Raw genomic sequence first — 18,320 nt, 5'->3', positions numbered from 1 at the left:
AAGAAAAGATGAAAATTCCCTTGGAAGCATATATATTCTGAAACAAAAATTAAAATATAATTCTTATATCCCAAATCTCCACCAGTTCCAGTGGTTAAGGCTGTAGCAGAGCCTATTCTAAGTCTCTAAATCAAGCAGATTTGTGCCTCCCACGTGAGTGCCCTGGCCATTCTGAGGGACTTGTGGCTGTGTCTATGATTTCTCATGAGCATTTTCAAAATTTTTTGGGTTTTCTTATCAGAATTAATTCCTAAAATCCTCAGATGTTTTCTGAAGGAGATTTCTTGCTCTTTGGCCTGCCCATACAGCATTATTTGTCATGTATGCATTGTGTCCATGAAACTCTTGTGGTTCCATAGTGAATGGTCCTCTCTGTTTGCACTAATAATTGCTGAGGGCTTGTGCAAGCCATCAAAAAAAGCCCCCAAAATATACTATTGGTGGTCATTAATTTGTGCCTTGTAATTTTCTTGAAAACATGTTTTGTGTACTGCTGAATCATTTTATTGCAAGTTTAAAACATCATTTATGATTGTTACAGTTGAACCTTAGAACATTTTAAAAAGATGTGGGTGGTGGAATTAATGTGTATCAAGTTAGAAAGCCTTACATTAAGTAAGGCTTAAATGTCTGCACTTTATGAAATGTTGATATACGGAGAGATGTATTTTTTAGAAAAAAAATTGACAGAAGCTGCTTTCTTTAATACCTTTGTGATAGGATGTTCTGGAACACTTCACATTATGAAATATTTCTTATTCCAGAAACAAAAGTATTTAAATGAAATCTACAGTAAAAGATTTCAGTGTGCCAGAACATTTCAGTATTTTCAAAACTGAGGATTCTCCTTTTTGTTTTAATGAATGTGTTTATCTGCAGTTGATCTGTTTTATAAAAGATTTTCTTTGGTTTGTACTTACTATAGATGTATTTTCTAAAGTGGAGATGCCCACCCATTATTGCTTGGCTCTGCTAGAGTTGAATGGCATTGGTTTCAGCACAACAGCCTACGAAACCCAGAAACAGGTCATGCAGGCTAAACTGAGCCAGATTGAGACCAAGGCATATCAGCTGGCAGGGCACAGCTTCTCCTTGACCAGCCCTGATGACATTGCAGAGGTACATGCGGGTTGGGGTGGGAGGGGGAGAACTTCCCCAGAAGTTATCATCAAGAGCCTTTGGCTAAAATAAGAAAAAAAAATTCTTCATGGGAAGATGGCATGAAGAAAATCCAAGATGCAAACCCAGCTCTGCTGAGTTCATTCATCCTTACACTCATTATGAGCTTGCTGCCTGCAAGAGGCTGGGTCTCTCCTGCTTGTTACTGATCATTCTGGTTTCTGTCAACTTTAGCAGAGATAAAGAAGGTAGCAGTGGAAATGTGTATGTTGGAAGTAAAAACCAAGTGAAAATAAGAATGTGGTTTGTATAGGACCATGGCCTCTCAGGGTGCATGAGAAGATCTGCCAGTTAAATGGCTTTTGGAGTATTTTGGATGAATTGTACAGCACTGGAGAAGCTTTTTTGCAATGCCAGTGTCCCACACACAAGATGTGATTTGGTGTCATGTAGTCTTGAGTCTAAGAAGAATTGTACTGTAAAAGTTGCATTGTTTCCCTTGCCCCTGTACAGGCATGAATGAGGAGGAAAAACTGCTTTAAAAGTTTTGAATCAACTGCTGTCTGCTTTTAAGAACTGGTACTTTTTAAAGTCTAAGAAACAGATTTCTATGTAAAATAGCAAAGCTTTCATTCCTGAAGAATTTCACTTTTTTTTTAAATGCACATTACATGGAATAATTGAAATCTATTAAAATTGCTGTGCATGGTTTTCTCCCCCTTCTTTTTTTTTTCTCCATATACTATTTTCTTGCTGAGGGGCTGTACTTTATATGAAAGTAGTCAAAATCTGCAAGCAGCTATCAGTAAAAGAAATTCCCCAGAAATATTCCTTCTTTGTTGCAAATGTAGAAGTCTTGCTCAGTAACAGTAGTCCAAGTTAGAACTCCTGAAATAATGCTTGACTTCAGTTTCACTCTTCTTCATGGAAAAGGGGAGGTAAAGTTTTGTCTGAAATCCCGTTTTCTGAACTACAGAAGTTTATAGCTCGTGGAAATTATTACCAGTCATGCAAAGTACCTTGTATAAGTTAATGGAACTTTACCCTTCTAGTTTTGTGTCAGTAAAACTTCTGTGCCATAAATGGGCAGGAGAAAAGCTTTCTGTTCCCTTCTACCAGCTGTGAAATCAAAGACAATAGCTGCTAAGTAGTGTATCATGCTGCATAGAAACATAAAGTGAAAAACTAGGAGCTGTATTCTGTCTGTTGCCAAATGAGCATATGTTTAATTTTCTGCTTTTTGGCAATTTGTTTGAAAAACTAATATTCTGGCTATTCTCTAAAAGTATTTGTGACCACCTCTTTCTGTGCCATTCATATTGTTCTGAAGCCTGCTCCCTGCTAACACTTCTTTTTTTTTCACCAATGTTCTTCCCACTTTCAGTCATCTGAACATTACATTTTATTACAGCTGACTGTCAGTAATAACCTCACTTATTGGGTGGAGTTAATTACCTTTTCTAAAAACATACCTCTGAACTTAGAGTGTTCAGAAAATGAGATTTTAAATTGCATTTCGTAGTTAATTAAAATGAGGAGGAATGACTTTGATAGCTGGGATCTTTAATCAGCTTTTTAATTACCTGAAGCATTTGTACTATCCTTTGGCTGGAACAAGCTGTTTAAGTGCTCAGTTGCTTTTGTTTTCTCCTGGGAGCAGCATGCAGAAACTGATTTGAAATGCTGGCCTCTTTCAGGTGTTGTTCCTGGAGCTGAAGTTGCCACAAAATGGAGATGTGAAAGTTCAAGGGAACAAGAAAACCCTGGGTTACACCAGAAGAGCAACTGCTAAAGGAAACAGGGTCAGGCTAAGCAAGCAGTTCAGTACAACCAAGGTACAGTAAAATCTGTTTCTAGTTTGAAAGTAAATTTAGTTGCCTTTTGCTCCTCCAGTTACCACTGCAAATTCAAACTGGATTCTACCTTCTCTGTTAGCAGAATTAGTGACTCCTACTCTCCTAAATCTTGAGTGCAGTGAGGACATGCCTGTAAATAGCAGGCTTCAATAAGAGTAAATCAGGCAGAATCTGATTTCCCAAATCACGTGTAAGACCAAAATAGCACAATAATTTCGTAAAGCCAATAGCAGAAGAATTTTTCCGCATCAGTTTGAAAGATACTTAAATACCATGTCGACTAAATACAATATTTTCTCTTCCTGCTACGATCAAATCTGTATTTTTTGCTTCAGAGGATTTGTCTTCAGAATGGCTAATCTGATGGCTTATCAAATTTAGGATATCAGAAGCTTGTATAATGTGAAGGCTATTGACATTCTTGCCAGTTGATAAATACTGTGGACCTGCATTAATACCAGCTGCTGCAGGCTAATGGGTGCTCTTGCCAGACAAGTGGAATTAGCCGATATATATGTTCCTGTTTTCAGGACTCATTAATCTGTGTTGTTGTCTTAGTTTCCCCTTGTTCAGTGTAGTTTGTACTCGGAAGACAAGTATTAATTTCTGGAACTCAAGTGGCAGTGAAGGCATTGGGTGCAGTGGTGGTGGCAGAGCAGGGAGCAAGAAGCAAAGGGAGGATTTCCTCCTTTTGTGATGTGGAGGGATGAGGCTGCAGCTGCCTGCAGCACACACACAAAAAAGTTATTTTGAGAAATGTTTGCATGCCACTGTCTTTTGAAATTCTTGTTAGTCCCTTCATATTTCTGATTAAACTGAAAGGATTTGATTGCTAGTGATCAGCTTTGTCTTTCAAGGAGCATGGTCAAGGGCTTCACTTGATGTTCCTAGTGTACAGATAGGAGAGAGCAGGGAGAAAAATATGCAAGAAGATGGAGGAGAAGCATTAACGCTGGACAAGAGGAGACAACGTAGGGGACCTATGGCAAGTGATGCTTTATTTCATCATTTCAGGTGGTTTATTGGTTGGTGCACATTAAGAGTGATGATGAGGGTGCAGAAGTCCAGAGAGAAGCGATTATCTTCTCGTGGGTAGTAAAACCGCAGCTGTGTCAGGTGGTGCTTTGATTACCCAGGTGTAGGTGGTGTAAATGGAGAGGATATGGATTTAATTTAAGGCAGTGACACTGGAAGCTCACTGTGGGTGCAGGAGTCGCTTTTTCCTGCAGAGCAGCAAAAACTTTTATAAATAAAGTTTTAAAGGCCGTTGATTAGTTGTGCCCTTTTCTTCCCACAAGGATGTTTTGGAGAAATTAAAGACACTTCACCCATTGCCAGGGCTGATATTGGAATGGAGGAGGATCAACAATGCCATTACTAAAGTGGTGTTTCCACTACAGAGGGAGAAGCGATTGAATTCTGCACTGGGAATGGAAAGGATATATCCAATTTCACAGACTCACACAGCTACAGGTGAACAAATGTGTGCAAGTACCTCAGTTCTTACTGGCTTTTTGTCTTTTTGCATGTGTGTGTGCAGCTTTTCTAAGAGGAGAAGATAGGAAATCAAGCCTGTGCTCTGCTTCAACCAAGCAAAGATACTGGTACATCTATTTGACATATGTCTGCCTTAAAAACCCAGATGTATTTAAAATAGCTTTTGTTTACACTAAGCAGTATTATTCATTTCTTGCACATTACCATGTAAATCTCTGACTCCAGAACAGGTTATTAGTGATACAGAAATGGGGAACCATCACAAGCCCATTAAACACAAATTACTTTTCATTTTTTAAAATTTTTTCCAGTGGTTGTGTCCTCTCACTCTCCTGTTCATTGTATTTTGGAGATGCAGTGTGTGCAGCTGTATTGAGTTAGAGACTCCTGTTGAACCCTTCCTTAGTTCTGCCCTATCTTCCTTTCAGGTCGAGTGAGCTTCACAGAGCCAAACATCCAGAATGTGCCAAGAGATTTTGAGATTGAAATGCCAACTGTGGTTGAAGAAAGCCCTCCCTCCCAAGCCCATGGAAATGTTAATCCTCATGCTGCACTGGGGGGCAGGTAGGAGGATCTTGACAAAGCTTCTGTCTAAATGTAGTCGGGTTGTCAAATTTCTTTTTTCTCCCTTCACCTGTGGCTGCTGTCGTGTCAGTGTGACTTGTTCTTCAGTGTTTCTCTTACAGGGGAATAAATACCTAAAAATCAGTGATACATGAAAGACATAATGATACTAACAGCATGTGGTTTCATGTAGCTATTTGCTTTCTGACGTTCTTTATGAAACCCTTCAGTGAGATTAGCGTTACGTTCCCAGCTGTTGGATGGAAAGCCTGAGTCTGAAAATAACCAAACTGAAGTTAGGATCTGGTTTGACTTGCTAAGAACTACTCTGAAAGAGCATTGAATATTGTGAAAGAAGCAGAAGAAAATTCTTTTTAAGGGAACAGGGGTGAAAATATTTTTCATTCTTTGTTAATAATTTCATTTGTGATAGTGACCTGCAGTAACTACCAGATAGCAGAGGAAGATTTCTAAATTTTATTTCTCTTAACCAAATACCCTGTTTTCTATGATTCTACAGTTCTACTTTGACAGCATTACATGCCAATGCCTTAACAGTTGTGTGGAAATCTAGCAAAACACCAATCTTTTAGCATCTACCTTGTGAGCTTTGAGGCTTCCTACTTGGTGGTGCTTTTCTGCCCTTTCAGTTTCTCTTCCCATTCAGGTTCTTGTCCCAGTTGTGTCACCTGAGTGACTTTCCTAAGCTTTTTTCCCCACAGCAAGATGTGAGAAATTTGAGAAGGTTTTTGCTTCTTCTATCTGGTGCCTCCTACCACCATGCATTTAACTGCCTTGGGAAAGTAATGAGAAAAGAACCCAGGAGTAGAAGGGTCTTGTTCATATCCATCTCAGATGAACCAGGCATAGCCATGGAGGCAGAAATGTCAATCTGAGATAAAGCTGTGGCAGTGCTCAGGCTTGCAGCAGCTTTTCAGAATGGCTGGGGAGTGTGCTGGTTTCTTGAGAGTCTTCCCTGTAGAGAAGAGCCCATCAAAGAACTGGAGTGCCTGCCAGACTCTGAGAGGTCTCTCAGGCTGACTTTTCCTACATTTTCCTACATTCCTTAGGTGAGCAGCCACTGTGTTAGGAAGATGGGCAATCCTAAAGGCACAGAAATGACTGCTGGCACAAAAGAAATTGCCATCCAGCCAAGTCTGATCAGCCTTCCAGACTTTGGTCCAAACTGTCTATTATCTTACTAACCATTATTGCTACTCTTTCCTCCTGTTGTAAGAAGCTTCTGACCAAAGGAGTGTAGCTAAATTAGGTCATGGTATAAAGCCCTTACACTAAACTGAGAACCTATGCTGAACAGTGTGATTTTCTGCAGTAGCCAGACATGCAATTGTTCCTCACCTTTATTTCTTTTGAACATTTATTTCTGTGATTTTTGTGCATTCATCTCATTGATCCCTACCATGCCTGAAAAGCCAATATTTAAGAAGAAAAGGAAGTGCACAAGGGAGAAAGAGCATGATTTTTTTTTCTGTGCTCTGCTGAAACTAGTCTTGATCTCAGAGATAGCTTTTCATTTTGATAAAGAATTTCCTCAGATCCCTGATCCAGACATCAAGGATTTAAAAAGGCTTTTTGCCTTCCAGTGGAGAGCCCATTGGACTGTCTGGTAGACTGGTGCTGATGGGAGACTGTGATGTGAATGGTGTCAGAGCTGTGCACTGTTCAGTGGATGTGCTCATGGGTACAATTCCGTCTGCAGCTACAAATGGCTTGGTGGGACAGGAGACCTAAGCAGCCCTGAGAGATGCAGAGCATGTGGGTGTCACTGTAAACTTTTGGCCTCTCAGAAAAGAAAATTGAGCAGCTTTGGGGCACTCTTTCTCTCAGTCTTTAGGGAGGAAACGTGCAGTGTGTTATGAGCACCTTTTCTGCAACTTCTGCTCTGTTTTTACAGGCTTACTTGTGAATGTGTGTGCATGTGCAGTGATGATGGTGATGCTGAGGGGGGGATTTTTCTGCCTCTGGGCTGTTGTATGCATTCTGCAGAGGAGAATGATGTTGAGACTTGGCACTCAAGGTGAAGTGTTGAATTTTTAGGATTCCTGTGACTCTGTTGCCTTTTTGGAATAAGCTCATCACAGATCTGGGGCCATTCATCTTACCTGTTTTAGAGTAGAATTATCCGATTTCTGAACTGAATCCTGAATGTACTAGGAAGATTTATCCCTAAATCTTTTTGGAATCTATAAATCCCTTTCAGATGTTTATGTGGGCTCTGTCCAGTTCCTCCATGGTCAAATTTGGATATGGATTGTCCAGAAAAATTGAATAGATGCCAGTGTCTCACTTGTTTTCAGTGATCCTTTGTGGTAAAAGTGATTATGCATCTCTTAGTATTTTAGAAATTGGTGAAGGGCAGTCATTTTTTTTCTCCACAGATGCAGAAAGCGTTCCCTTTTGCCTAATGGGCTAAAGGTTCAAGCTGCAAACAGATCTGAAGAAAGAGGAATACCATTTTCTGTTAGCATGAGGCATGCTTTTGTTCCTTTCCCAGGTAATGCCCAGGTCCTGTTCTGGAATTGTAAAGTATATGGTTAGCAAAAAATACTAGATATAATGAAGGTTTAAGGATTGACAACAGTATATATGTGTCTGAGCAGCCTACTTGGAAAACTAGTGCAGTAGTTAGGATGCCTTCAAAATTATTCATGTGACTGTAAAAGAGAGTTTCAGTTGGGCAAAGTATTCAAATGATACCATTCACATGTTTCCTCTTTAGGAATACCTGTTTTTAAAAGACGTAGCTAAGGCAGCTCTTAATACACAAAGTGCACTCTACCTAGTGTTCTTTCTATCCAAATATCTGTTCTCACATTGCCTTGCTCTGCCTTAGACACCTGGACAGATACTTGTTTACATGGTTTTGTTGGATTCTAAATGTGACTAGTTGTAAAGCATGCAGGCCTGAGCATTGAGGAAACAGGCAAGAATTCGTCTTGATAGAAATTGCCGTGAAAAAAACTCTCAGAGCAGAAGACAAAGGATGGGTTCAGTCCTTCTTGCTGGCAAGTTGGATGGAATATTGGAGTAATTTATGAAATAATGCTTTCTGATAACTTCTTGACTTCAGGTGGCTTAATCTTGGCTGCTGATTACTCTCAGCTGGAACTGAGGATCCTGGCTCACTTGTCTTGTGACTGCCGCCTCATTCAAGCCTTGAATGGCGGTACCGACGTCTTTAAGAGCATCGCAGCAGAATGGAAAATGATCGATCCTGAAGCTGTGGGAGACAGGACCAGGCAACAAGCTAAGCAGGTAATTTTAGGAAAAAAATTCTACAGCAGCTTTCTGGGCAGAAAGGTTCAGTGTTCAACACCACATTGTAGCGTGTTTTTCTGTTTGAGTTTGGCCATGATTGTTCAGTAGTTGCTTTGTCCGCCCTCCCACTCTCAGTACGTTTGTAACTGGAGCTGTCAGGGTTTTTTTGGGGGATGAGGGTGGAGAAAAGCAGCATGAATGGCTTGGACTCAGAGGGGGTCTCTCTTCTTGAATACTTTCCATGGTTTCCATACACTTGCCTTCCAGTGGATCACATTTTGTTTTGGCTCTGCTTTCTCTGCGTGGCTGACCAAATGGTTGCGATTCTTCACCCTTTCCTCTGGCAGATCTGCTATGGAATCATCTATGGAATAGGAGCAAAATCTTTAGGAGAGCAGATGGGGATTGATGAAAATGAAGCTGCCAATTACATTGAATCCTTCAAATTGAGATACACAGGTTTGGATATGGCTGTTTGGGAGCTGGGTGGTGGTGGTTGTTGTTTTTAATCCCTTCTCTCCATGTCTCTCCAAATCCTAAATTTGTCACAACCTACTACTCATATCTCTTGAAAATGCTTTTCATTTTGAAAATGTCCAGTTGTGAATGCAGCAGTTTGATACTCTGTAATGTTTTACTCTCTCTGGTTTTATTTACTTTTAGGACTTTGTTCTTTACTTATTACAATAATCTTTTTGTTATTTTAATTAATTAATAAGCCCTGAGGAGTCATTTTAAAGCTCGTCAGTTTCTGAATGTGAAACATGCTTTTCCTTATTAAAACACACAGCTTCAAATGATATGCTGTGACAACTTTAGAACCATGCTTCTTATAATTTTAAAATATAACCATTTCTTTCTTCTGCTTTTGTCTTCTGCTTTCATGGAGTTTTAAACTGTTTTGCATATTACCCTTTAATTTTTATCCAGCTGTTCAGAGTAGCTCTCCCCTGTTTTGTAAAAAGACATGGTTGTGCTTCTAAGAAGCATGTTAATTTTTAGGAAAGATGTAGAGACAATAGAGCTGCAATCAGAAAAAGAATGGAGGGCAAATGGGACAAGAGGCAGCTAGCTCTAATCATAGGACTTGAAAATGAGCTGGAAAATGATGTTCTGAAGATTTGGGGTTTGTTTCTTTAGGACACAGATGCAGAAAAATGGTTTTCTGTTAAAATTCTGTTTGGTCTCCATTAATTTCTGAATAGTGTCTTCTTCATGACCATTAGGAATGACTTCCTGCTTCCTCTCTCTTTGTGCATGTGTGTGCGTAGAAACTGCAGTGTACCTTATTTTGTAACTTCACTTCTCATGGGTTTTTGCTTGCTAGGTGTTGCCAGGCTGACTGCTAACTGACATACCTAGTGAATTGACTTAGGCTGTCAGTCCTGATTTTGAATATCTCCTTTATGTTTTATATTTTGTAAACATGGGAAGAAACTGTCTGAAGTTAACTTTTCCCATTTTAGTACAGTTGTTACCTGAACTTGCAGTGCAAGTTCACTCTTCCCTGTCTCACCTTTCTTTGACCTAAGTTTCTTTTTAACACTCTTGGTGGATTTGCTCCTTCCCTTGCAAAGTGCAGGTGGGTGATTTTCTTTCATCCTAGAATCTGAAGGGACACAGCCTGAAGTCAGGCAGCCTGAGGCATCAAGGGCTCTGGCTTCTGCTTTCAATTTACTCCCTCCCTACTACTTGTCTTGTCAGTGCTGGTCCAGGTTCTGACCTCTCCATTATCAATAATAATGTGTCACCCTCTGTGCCTGGGCACTGGGCAGGATGGACTTCCCTCCTCCTTGTGCACAGCCAGATATCCTGACACTGTGCACTCTCTTCCACCTCAAAAGTCTGAACAGGTTTTGCAGCAGAGCTGAATGAGTGATGGTGTGCCTTTGTCCACTGATGGGGTCTGGGAAACTGAAAGGATTTCCTCTGTGCTGCTTGGCTGCCCCAGACTGCTTTCACTGAGAGGTCAGTACAGAGCATCAGCTGTGTGACAGAAAACTTTCTCTCTCCTTTCACAGGGGTTCAGAAGTTCCTGAGGGAGACAGTGCGGAGCTGCAGGAGGGATGGGTTTGTGCAGACCATCCTGGGGAGGCGGCGCTACCTGCCAGCTATCAAAGACCCAAACCCCTACAGCAAAGCTCATGTATGTTGAGTGCTGTGCCTTTCTTAAATTCTCTTTTAGTTTTATTTTTAAAATGCCAGATTTCTTTGTGTAGCCTTGTCTGCAGTTTAACAGGGTTTGTGAGCTGTCTTAGTCATGACCTTCAACGTCTTGCTTAGTCCATTGTTCCCTCAGTCACTCCCTGAATAACAGAGCTTTTGTCATGGCCTGTTTGACGTCAGCCTTGTGTGGCTGGGTGTGCAGCTGTCATCACTGTGCTCACCTCACTTCAGAACTCCCACGTTGGAGCTGCAGTGAGTAATTTATTGAAATCGATGGACATGATTTTAAAAAGCCTCCACACAGGGGTACACTTTAGCTCTTCAGGCTGAGTTGCTCCCACTCAGCAGTCTTTGTATGTTACATGCTGTCAGCACTTAAACAAGAAAGGGCATTTAAGACCTGTATTTTTGGGTATTTGTTCCTTTTCTTATTTTCCCTGAAAGGAAAATTGCTCTAACATCTTAGATAAATATTTACTTAGTATACACCTTTGCACTAGCTTAATTTATTTTCCAGGTTATTTTGGACACTTCTGCCATAGATTCTACTTCGGGAAGAGTAAATTGACGCCCTAGGAAGGTGTTTCTGTGGGGAGGAAGTATTATACTTCTCAGTAGGAAGCTGTGGAATTAAAGACTAGAGTAGAAGAGGGAGGAAGTGGGGGAGTTTGTACTCCAAAGAGTTGACAGGGAAACAAGGAGGCTTTCAAAAAACTTTTGAAAATAATGGACAATTTGATCTGAAAAACACTTCAGCAGAAAGCTTTCTAGATGTATCTTCTGTCCAAATTTGATTTAGTCTTTAAAATCATAATAAAGACCACTTAATGAATTATCTTCACTTTCATTTCAGCATCCTTGTAGTTCTTCACATGTGTTTCAGCTCTAAACAAAGAAAGAAGAAACTGAATACAGTTCTCTTGTCTGAGGAGGGGATTAGTAGAGAAGTTGCTTGTGTTGAAAAAGAATAGTGGTCTGCTGTGTTCTTGCACAGCTGTAATGCTCTGGCAATCAGGATTTAGTGTGGCAGACCAGATTGTTAGGCCATGAAGTCCAGTTTCTTGCCTTTGTCTGTCCATCCCTTATGGCTTTGAAGATAGGCAGAAATGTCTTGTGGTGCTTGGATTAACTGAGATTTTTCCTCTCCCCTTGAAGCTGTTACCATGGGTATAGGCTTCTCTTTGTGGATTGTGACTCTTGTAGGTTATCACTCTTGATATTCATTAATTTTAAATTCGTGGAATTTTGTCAGGTGCCTGTAGAAATTTTGTGTCAGAAGCTAGTCTATAATGTTTCTTTCTCTCAGACAGATAGAACAAACTCTTTTTGGAATTTTGACTCTGTGTATATTTGGCCATGTGTTTATTATTTTTAATTAAGTATGTGTGAGATGTTTGATTTGATTTTTTGGGGGTGAGTTTTGGGAACAACTCTCTGTGTTCAGGCAGAGCGCCAGGCTGTGAATACAGCTGTCCAGGGATCTGCTGCAGATATTGTCAAAACAGCCACTGTGAATATTCAGAGACGTCTGGAAGCCTTCTCCTCTGTGTTCAAGTCCCATGGACATCTGGAGAGCTCCTTCCAGAGGGATAAAACTGGTATGGTTACCTCTTCTTTGCACACTGGAGCAAGGTTTTCAGTGACACTAATGTTAATTAAAAAAAAAAAAAAACAAAGAAAAAAAATCAGTGCTTTTGGGCCTAGAGGTGGGAGAAGCTTTATTTCCTGACAGTGGTAAGTCTGTGTTTAATGGGCAAAAAAGTCATCAGGAAGGAGAAAGAATGTCTGCTCAACAAACTGAAGCAAATGTGACCAGAACAGAGACACCAGTTACCTCAGTGCAAAGGTTGGCAGTGGGATTTCATGTGTGATGTGCTCTGTGATGCCACCACAGAATTGTTCACAAGTAGGAAGGAGGAGCTGAGCAGACACTCTGGCTTCAGAGGCAGTGAAAAAATTGAGTGGGATCATTTCTTGTTCCAAAAATACATTTTTTGGTTAGAATTAAGTTTGGAATTTGTTGGCTGGATTTGGATGTACAGAGACTTCACAAGAATATTATATGAAGCACTTATCAGCATAAGTTTTTTCAGCATAAGTTTTTTTCTGCAGATGGCAAAGCTGTGCTGGGGTGCTCATTCCCAGAGGAATGCCACAATGACTTTTTTTAGCTTATTGTAGATGTTGTTTTGTTCATCAGGTGTATTTTAGAAAGACTACTGAAGAGATGGAGAGCTGTATTTCTTTGATAGCTCTTATGCTTCAATGGAAACATGAAGCTGTCTGAATATGAAGAGTCTGATTTGGAAACTAAATAATTAATGGCTAAACTTCTAAAAATGTGCCAGGGAGTTTATTTTGGAGAGACCAGATTCAGAGGTCAGCTGAAGGCACGAGCTTGGCAGAGCTTCCCATCCCTCCTAGGAGCAGAAGCTCCTGCCCTTTGGCCAGTGTAATTGAAGGGAGGTGGGCAGATGCATTTGTGACAGCTTTCCACTGCTCTCATACTGAGTGTTTCAAGAACTGAAAGGAATTATTTTTCAGCAAATTAGAGATGCCTGTGCCATCAGAGGAGCATCCTGCATCATGTGGCTCCTTCAACATTGCTGCTTCAGTGTGAGGCTTGTGTGAGCAGCTGATGATGGCTTGAAACCCTCTCTGTGAACTGAAGTCCTCCTGTTAGCTAACCTGAGAAATAAATAACTTTTGAGTCTCTGTGTGTGAGGTGGTGTTTGTTTAGTTTAAAACACCAACAGCTTTTACCATGGAAGGGTTTGTTTTATTTTTTTTTTTGTCAGGGAAGGCCCACCAGGATCTTGGCTTTGTCAGCTGCTTACTTGTTTATTGAATAACTGCTTTTTTCTTCCTTCCTCAGTTCTACTCAGGAGCTACACTTTCAGAAACTGCATTTTGCAGGAGGCTGACTGCTTTCTTAAACTAGCCATTAAAATGGTTGTGGAAGAAAAGCAGAATCCCAATTCATTGCCAGAGAGAATGTTGTAAACCAGCTTCTGATTAAACTTTGCACGATTTTGTTTAAAATTTACTTTCAGAACAGATGGTTCAGGAGACACAACTGTCTCTTGCTTCTGTTCTGATTCATGTCTTTATAATGTAATGCTGAAATGTGTATATCTAAAATACTTTTCATTAACATTTTTTCCCTCAGTAGCTGTACAAATATTGATAGAATAGCCATGATTTGTGGTTCTGTCTGTAGGCATGGGCTTTTTCTTTTTCAAGGTCCTCACGTTCTTTTCCTCAGCATTAGGAATGTGCAAAGGTTTCTGATAGAAGAAATACACTTTTGTATGCTAGTGCCTAACAGACTCTGCTCTTCACCTTTGTAGGAAGGCTGCTGAGGAGGAGAAACACAGGGATGTTACATCCCATCAGAGGAGGCTTCTTTATCCTCCAGCTGCACGATGAGCTCCTCTATGAAGTTGCAGAGGACGATGTCATCCAGGTACAGCCCTGCAGTTCCTCTTTCAGCTCTGCTGTGTTTCTGCATTTCAAACAAGCCTTCCTTCTAGGAGCTCACATTCTCCTCCCTGGGTGCTGAAAGGGCTGTGAAAACAAAGTTCAGTTGGATGAAAAAAACATGTTTGCATGCTTGATCCCTTGATTTTTGGATTCAAGCCATCCCCATGGCTGAAGTTAATTTTCAGTGCTTTGTTGCTTGTAACAGCAGCTCATGCAACTTCTCTGTCAGGCTTGATGAGTGAAGTGGCTTAGCATTGTTGACAGGTGTAGGGGGAAGTGTTTCCTCATCTGGAGGTATTTTTGCTTTCCTGTTAATGCTCTGGTGCCTAACTCAGAACATGCATTATAACAGCTGTGGTTTGTACTCTGTGCAGGGAAAGGAGGATTTTATTCTTTTAGTGTTCTTTCCTCATTCCCTACCTGCTTGTCCTCCTGGTAGGAGCACTGTGGTGCTGCTTGGCAGCAGGGTAGGTACCAGGAATGTGCTCTGTGGTTTTTAAGTGCCCTTAAAATGTCTGTGTGTGTGCTCCTCCTCCCTGAGGGCACTCCTGGGCCTGGGCAGAGGAGTCTCTCAGGGGCAGGTGTTGGAGCTGGGTGTTGGCAGCTCAGTGTTTCCCAAGTCCTGAGCATGAACACAGGGAGGCTCCCAGGCTGTGCTTCCATACCTTGGGGTTCCTTTATTCCCCTTCTGCACAGGCACTTTGCTGATGACAAAAGGTGGCAAGCAGTAATTCCTAGTCTGACAGAGTTTTCAGCAGTGCTGACTGGCCTGAGCATGCATGTATATATTAATAATATAATTAATAAAATTGTGAAGAATATAAGTGACTATATTTATTAATAATATCGATACGTTCATGTAAATAAAAACAAAAGGTTTGCTATTTTTGTCTTGAATTTCAGCTCGAGCTTTTTCTCATTTTGCCAGCTTTGTTCAGACATCTGCTGCTTCAGTCTAGGCAGGCTGTTTTTGAGACTGAAAGGCTCCAAATATTCTTCCTGTAGAAGAATGAAATCCCCTGAGTATAGGCTTTAACATCTTTAGATACTGACTCCAGTTTATCATGGTGCTCCCAGGAGAACTGGAGACAAGTGAATGGATTTGCTTATTATTTATTGTATTCTATTTATTTCATTAACTACCTCAACTTCAAGAGCAATTATTACCAGCTTTTCTAACTTTCTTTAGATCTATTTCTCCATAGATTTTTCTGGGCAGTTGCTTAAACCAGCAATTGCCTGCCTTGCAGCACAGCTGCTGTCCCTGGTTCTGGGTGCAGCAGCCCAAATCAGATATTCTTTGCTGGTGCCATGTGCTGAACTTGTGATCATTCTCAGAGAATCTCCTTCTGTATGGTTCATGTTTCTTTTGATCTGCTGGGCCCCAAACTTGATCAAGGCTGGAGTGGTTTGAATAGAGTGGAAAATTGATTTGTGTGTCATGCAAGCAACATTTTCTATGTTCCAGAATTTCATTTCCTTGTTTTCTCACAGCAGTGTGCCTTGCTTAGGCCCTGTTCAGTTTTTAATCTCTGATAACCCCATTTTTTCCTGCCCAGGCAGTTATTTTTCATCCTATTTTTGAGCAGTAGATTATTTCTGTCCTAATTCTCTACCCTGCTTCTTTCCACTCTGTACTTGTCTGTGCTGAATTACATCCTATTTCAAAGCACTTTTCTAGGTTATCAAGATCATTTTGAAATGCAATATGTAGGGGCAAAGAGGTTTGGAAGACAGATCTTCCCCCAGTTCTTCATGCTGTTGTAGAGTCTTGTGCTCTGATCTCCTCAAATCCCCTCCTCCATTCTCCAGCAAAAAACTATGGAGGAATTTCTATGGTGGCTACCTGTCAGCAAATTATGAAAACACATGGAAGGGTGAGACAGCTTGAATAGTTCCTCTGCTGCCAGGGTGAGGAGTCACCATAACTTCAAAGCCTCTTTTCACTCTGCTGTGGAAAGGTTCATGGGATGGGTGTGGATTGAGAGATTCATTCAAATAAGCAATCCAGGATAGGCTGGATTCTGCATAGGAGGAGGAAAGGGGGTACCTTTGTCCAGGACAGGTTTTTACAGTCAGGAGAAAAAAAATGCAGTCTCTTGTAATCCAAGCTGCTGCAGAAAGAAATAATTTCTTTTCTCCTAACTGTGTGTTGAAATTAGTGTTTTCTTAGGAATACTTTTGGAGGGCAGTTACCTCATCTGTTTACTAGAGGGCAGGAGTTGCCTAAACTAAATAGTGAGGGGGAACCTGGGCAGTATTTGTGGCACCCACATGGAATGTGACCTGCTTTCCCAGAGGTTTATAATTTGTGTTTCACAGAGTGCTTTCCGAGCTGGCACAACACAGAGGAGCCACCATTCTTTGCTTCTGGTAAATTTGTTTTGTGTCTTGCTTTCAGTAGCTTGAAGTTTTCAGAACAGACTCCATGAAACGCTTTAGAGTTGTGCAGCCGAGTGAAAGATGAGACTCTTCAGGACTCAGGTGTTTAACAGAAAGTTAATCTTGGCCCCTTTTTTGAGCAACCCCAAACACTGCAAAACCAGTCACAGCTCTGTGCTGCATAAAATCTCGCTGGCTTTATACAGTTTCTCCATTCATAAGCACTAATCAGGATTTGGTTGCATTCCCACTGGTGGTAAGTCAGGGCAAATAAATGCAGGATAGGATTCCAGGTGCTTGTCTGCCCCAGCTATTGACAGAAACCCAGAGCACTGAGGCTGTGTCTGTGTCTGATGCCTGATGTTTTCTTCTAGGTTGCTCAGATCGTGAAACATGAGATGGAAAACGCCATCAAACTCTCAGTGAAACTGAATGTTAAAGTGAAGATTGGCCCCAGCTGGGGAGACCTGCAGGACCTGGAGCTGTGACAGTGCTGTGTGACTTTGCCCTGCAGCCAAGGGGAGGCTGCAGGCATCCCGGGCTGGGCAGGGTGAGGCCGGGGATCACCTGCGGGCGGTGTGATCCCCCTGGGCTGTGTGCTCAGTCAGAGCACTGAAGTGTGTTTAAACTGTGAAATTATTAATTGGTAAAAGAAGGATATTTAAATGAAATCTGTCAAGGGTGCTTGGTTTTGTATAAAGCCCCAAAGCCTAATGAATTTATTACATATGAAATGAGCTGGATTACCTTATTAAAACAAGGTGCAAACATAATTTGGCAGTGCCTGTGTATAATTGTCTAGGGCAAAAAGAGTCATTGTGATTGCACTTGATGTAGAATTTTGCAGGCCTTTGCCAGGATTATCTTGTACTGGATTCTGCTGATGACACTCATGTGCTGAAGTGGCTTTACAGTTGGCTGGATTTCTCACTGAGCAGCTGTGCAGCCTTCACAGTGAGTGAAACCTGTGCTTGATTGGCCTCTGACTTTTAAGGAAGTATTTTGGTGACTGACTGCTGTAATTCATCCTACTGCTACCTTGCAAACTGGCCTCAAGAGGAATATTGTTTGGGATCTCTAAGACAATACAAAATCACCAGCAGAAACATTTCAAAGAATGAAGCTCAATGAATTGGTTAGAAACTTCATGGCAATGCATATTTTTCTGAAGAAGAAAACTATCTCAGTCTGGCCAGCTGACATGGCAGCCTTGCTGGTGTTTGAGTCTGGTGTTTTTGAGGGGAGTTGTTATACCGTGGTGGTGACCTGTGGCTCTTCCTTCAGAGACCATTCTCCTAAGGAAGCCTCACACCTGCCTCTTGGAGCTGCACTAAAACCTGCTCAGATTTCCCCACTCTTTGCCTCAGTGTCTTTGGTTCTGACCCTATGATGAGGCAGAAAGTTTTCATGGGAGTCTGGGCTTGTCAAGCTGAGCTGGGATCAGATCCTTCAAAAGAAGGGGCAAGGAAGGAGCTTGCAGGGAATTAATCTGCCACTATTTGGCATCACTCTCCCCACTAATACCTTCTGGTCTGGCTAAATCTCACATCACAAGTTTTCATTTCCCTTCCAGACAGCTGTGATGGTTACACAAGTTCAGCTGCTTTTGTTAACTTCACACAATGCCTGACCTTGAATTCTGTAATTTTCATCGTGTAGCCCTTGTATCTGACAAGAAAGGGAGGACAAGTGCCTCCCCTCATCTTCCTTATGCCTCTAATTATTGTATCCTGTCTTTTTCGGCAGTTCCTCCCTAATGTAATCAATCTCCATCTTTCCATTCTTGCCTCCTGTGAGAAGTTTTCAAGCCCCTAATTATCCTTTCATTTCTGAACTTCTGCTGGGTCCTTTTTAAGCAGTGTACTTTTGAAGCTGCTGTTTCAGCCTGATCTGAGAGGATGCACACTTTGGCTTTCAGCAGCCTGAGAGGGGCTGGGCATCGTTAACTTCAAACGCGGCGCTTTGGCAGGGCCC

At 41.3% G+C, this 18,320-nt stretch overlaps 1 protein-coding gene across 1 annotated transcript in view; it reads left to right on the top strand.

Annotated features, from left to right (window-relative positions):
- Positions 1–17,119, top strand: part of POLQ (DNA polymerase theta) — a 48,969-nt gene extending 31,850 nt beyond the window's left edge. Inside the window, exons 19-29 of the mRNA XM_031056661.1 lie at positions 926–1,119; positions 2,817–2,954; positions 4,274–4,448; positions 4,901–5,036; positions 7,436–7,551; positions 8,128–8,312; positions 8,663–8,774; positions 10,337–10,461; positions 11,926–12,079; positions 13,832–13,947; positions 16,721–17,119. Coding sequence (XP_030912521.1) covers positions 926–1,119; positions 2,817–2,954; positions 4,274–4,448; positions 4,901–5,036; positions 7,436–7,551; positions 8,128–8,312; positions 8,663–8,774; positions 10,337–10,461; positions 11,926–12,079; positions 13,832–13,947; positions 16,721–16,834 — 1,565 coding nt within the window. The 3' untranslated portion in view covers positions 16,835–17,119. The remainder of the gene's footprint in view (positions 1–925; positions 1,120–2,816; positions 2,955–4,273; positions 4,449–4,900; positions 5,037–7,435; positions 7,552–8,127; positions 8,313–8,662; positions 8,775–10,336; positions 10,462–11,925; positions 12,080–13,831; positions 13,948–16,720) is intronic.
- The last annotated feature ends 1,201 nt before the right edge of the window (positions 17,120–18,320 follow it).

This window comes from Geospiza fortis, unplaced genomic scaffold, assembly GCF_000277835.1.
Source record: "Geospiza fortis unplaced genomic scaffold, GeoFor_1.0 scaffold1, whole genome shotgun sequence".
In the NCBI taxonomy this organism is placed as follows: Eukaryota; Metazoa; Chordata; class Aves; order Passeriformes; family Thraupidae; genus Geospiza; species Geospiza fortis.
This window is presented reverse-complemented; position numbering and strand designations above follow the sequence as displayed.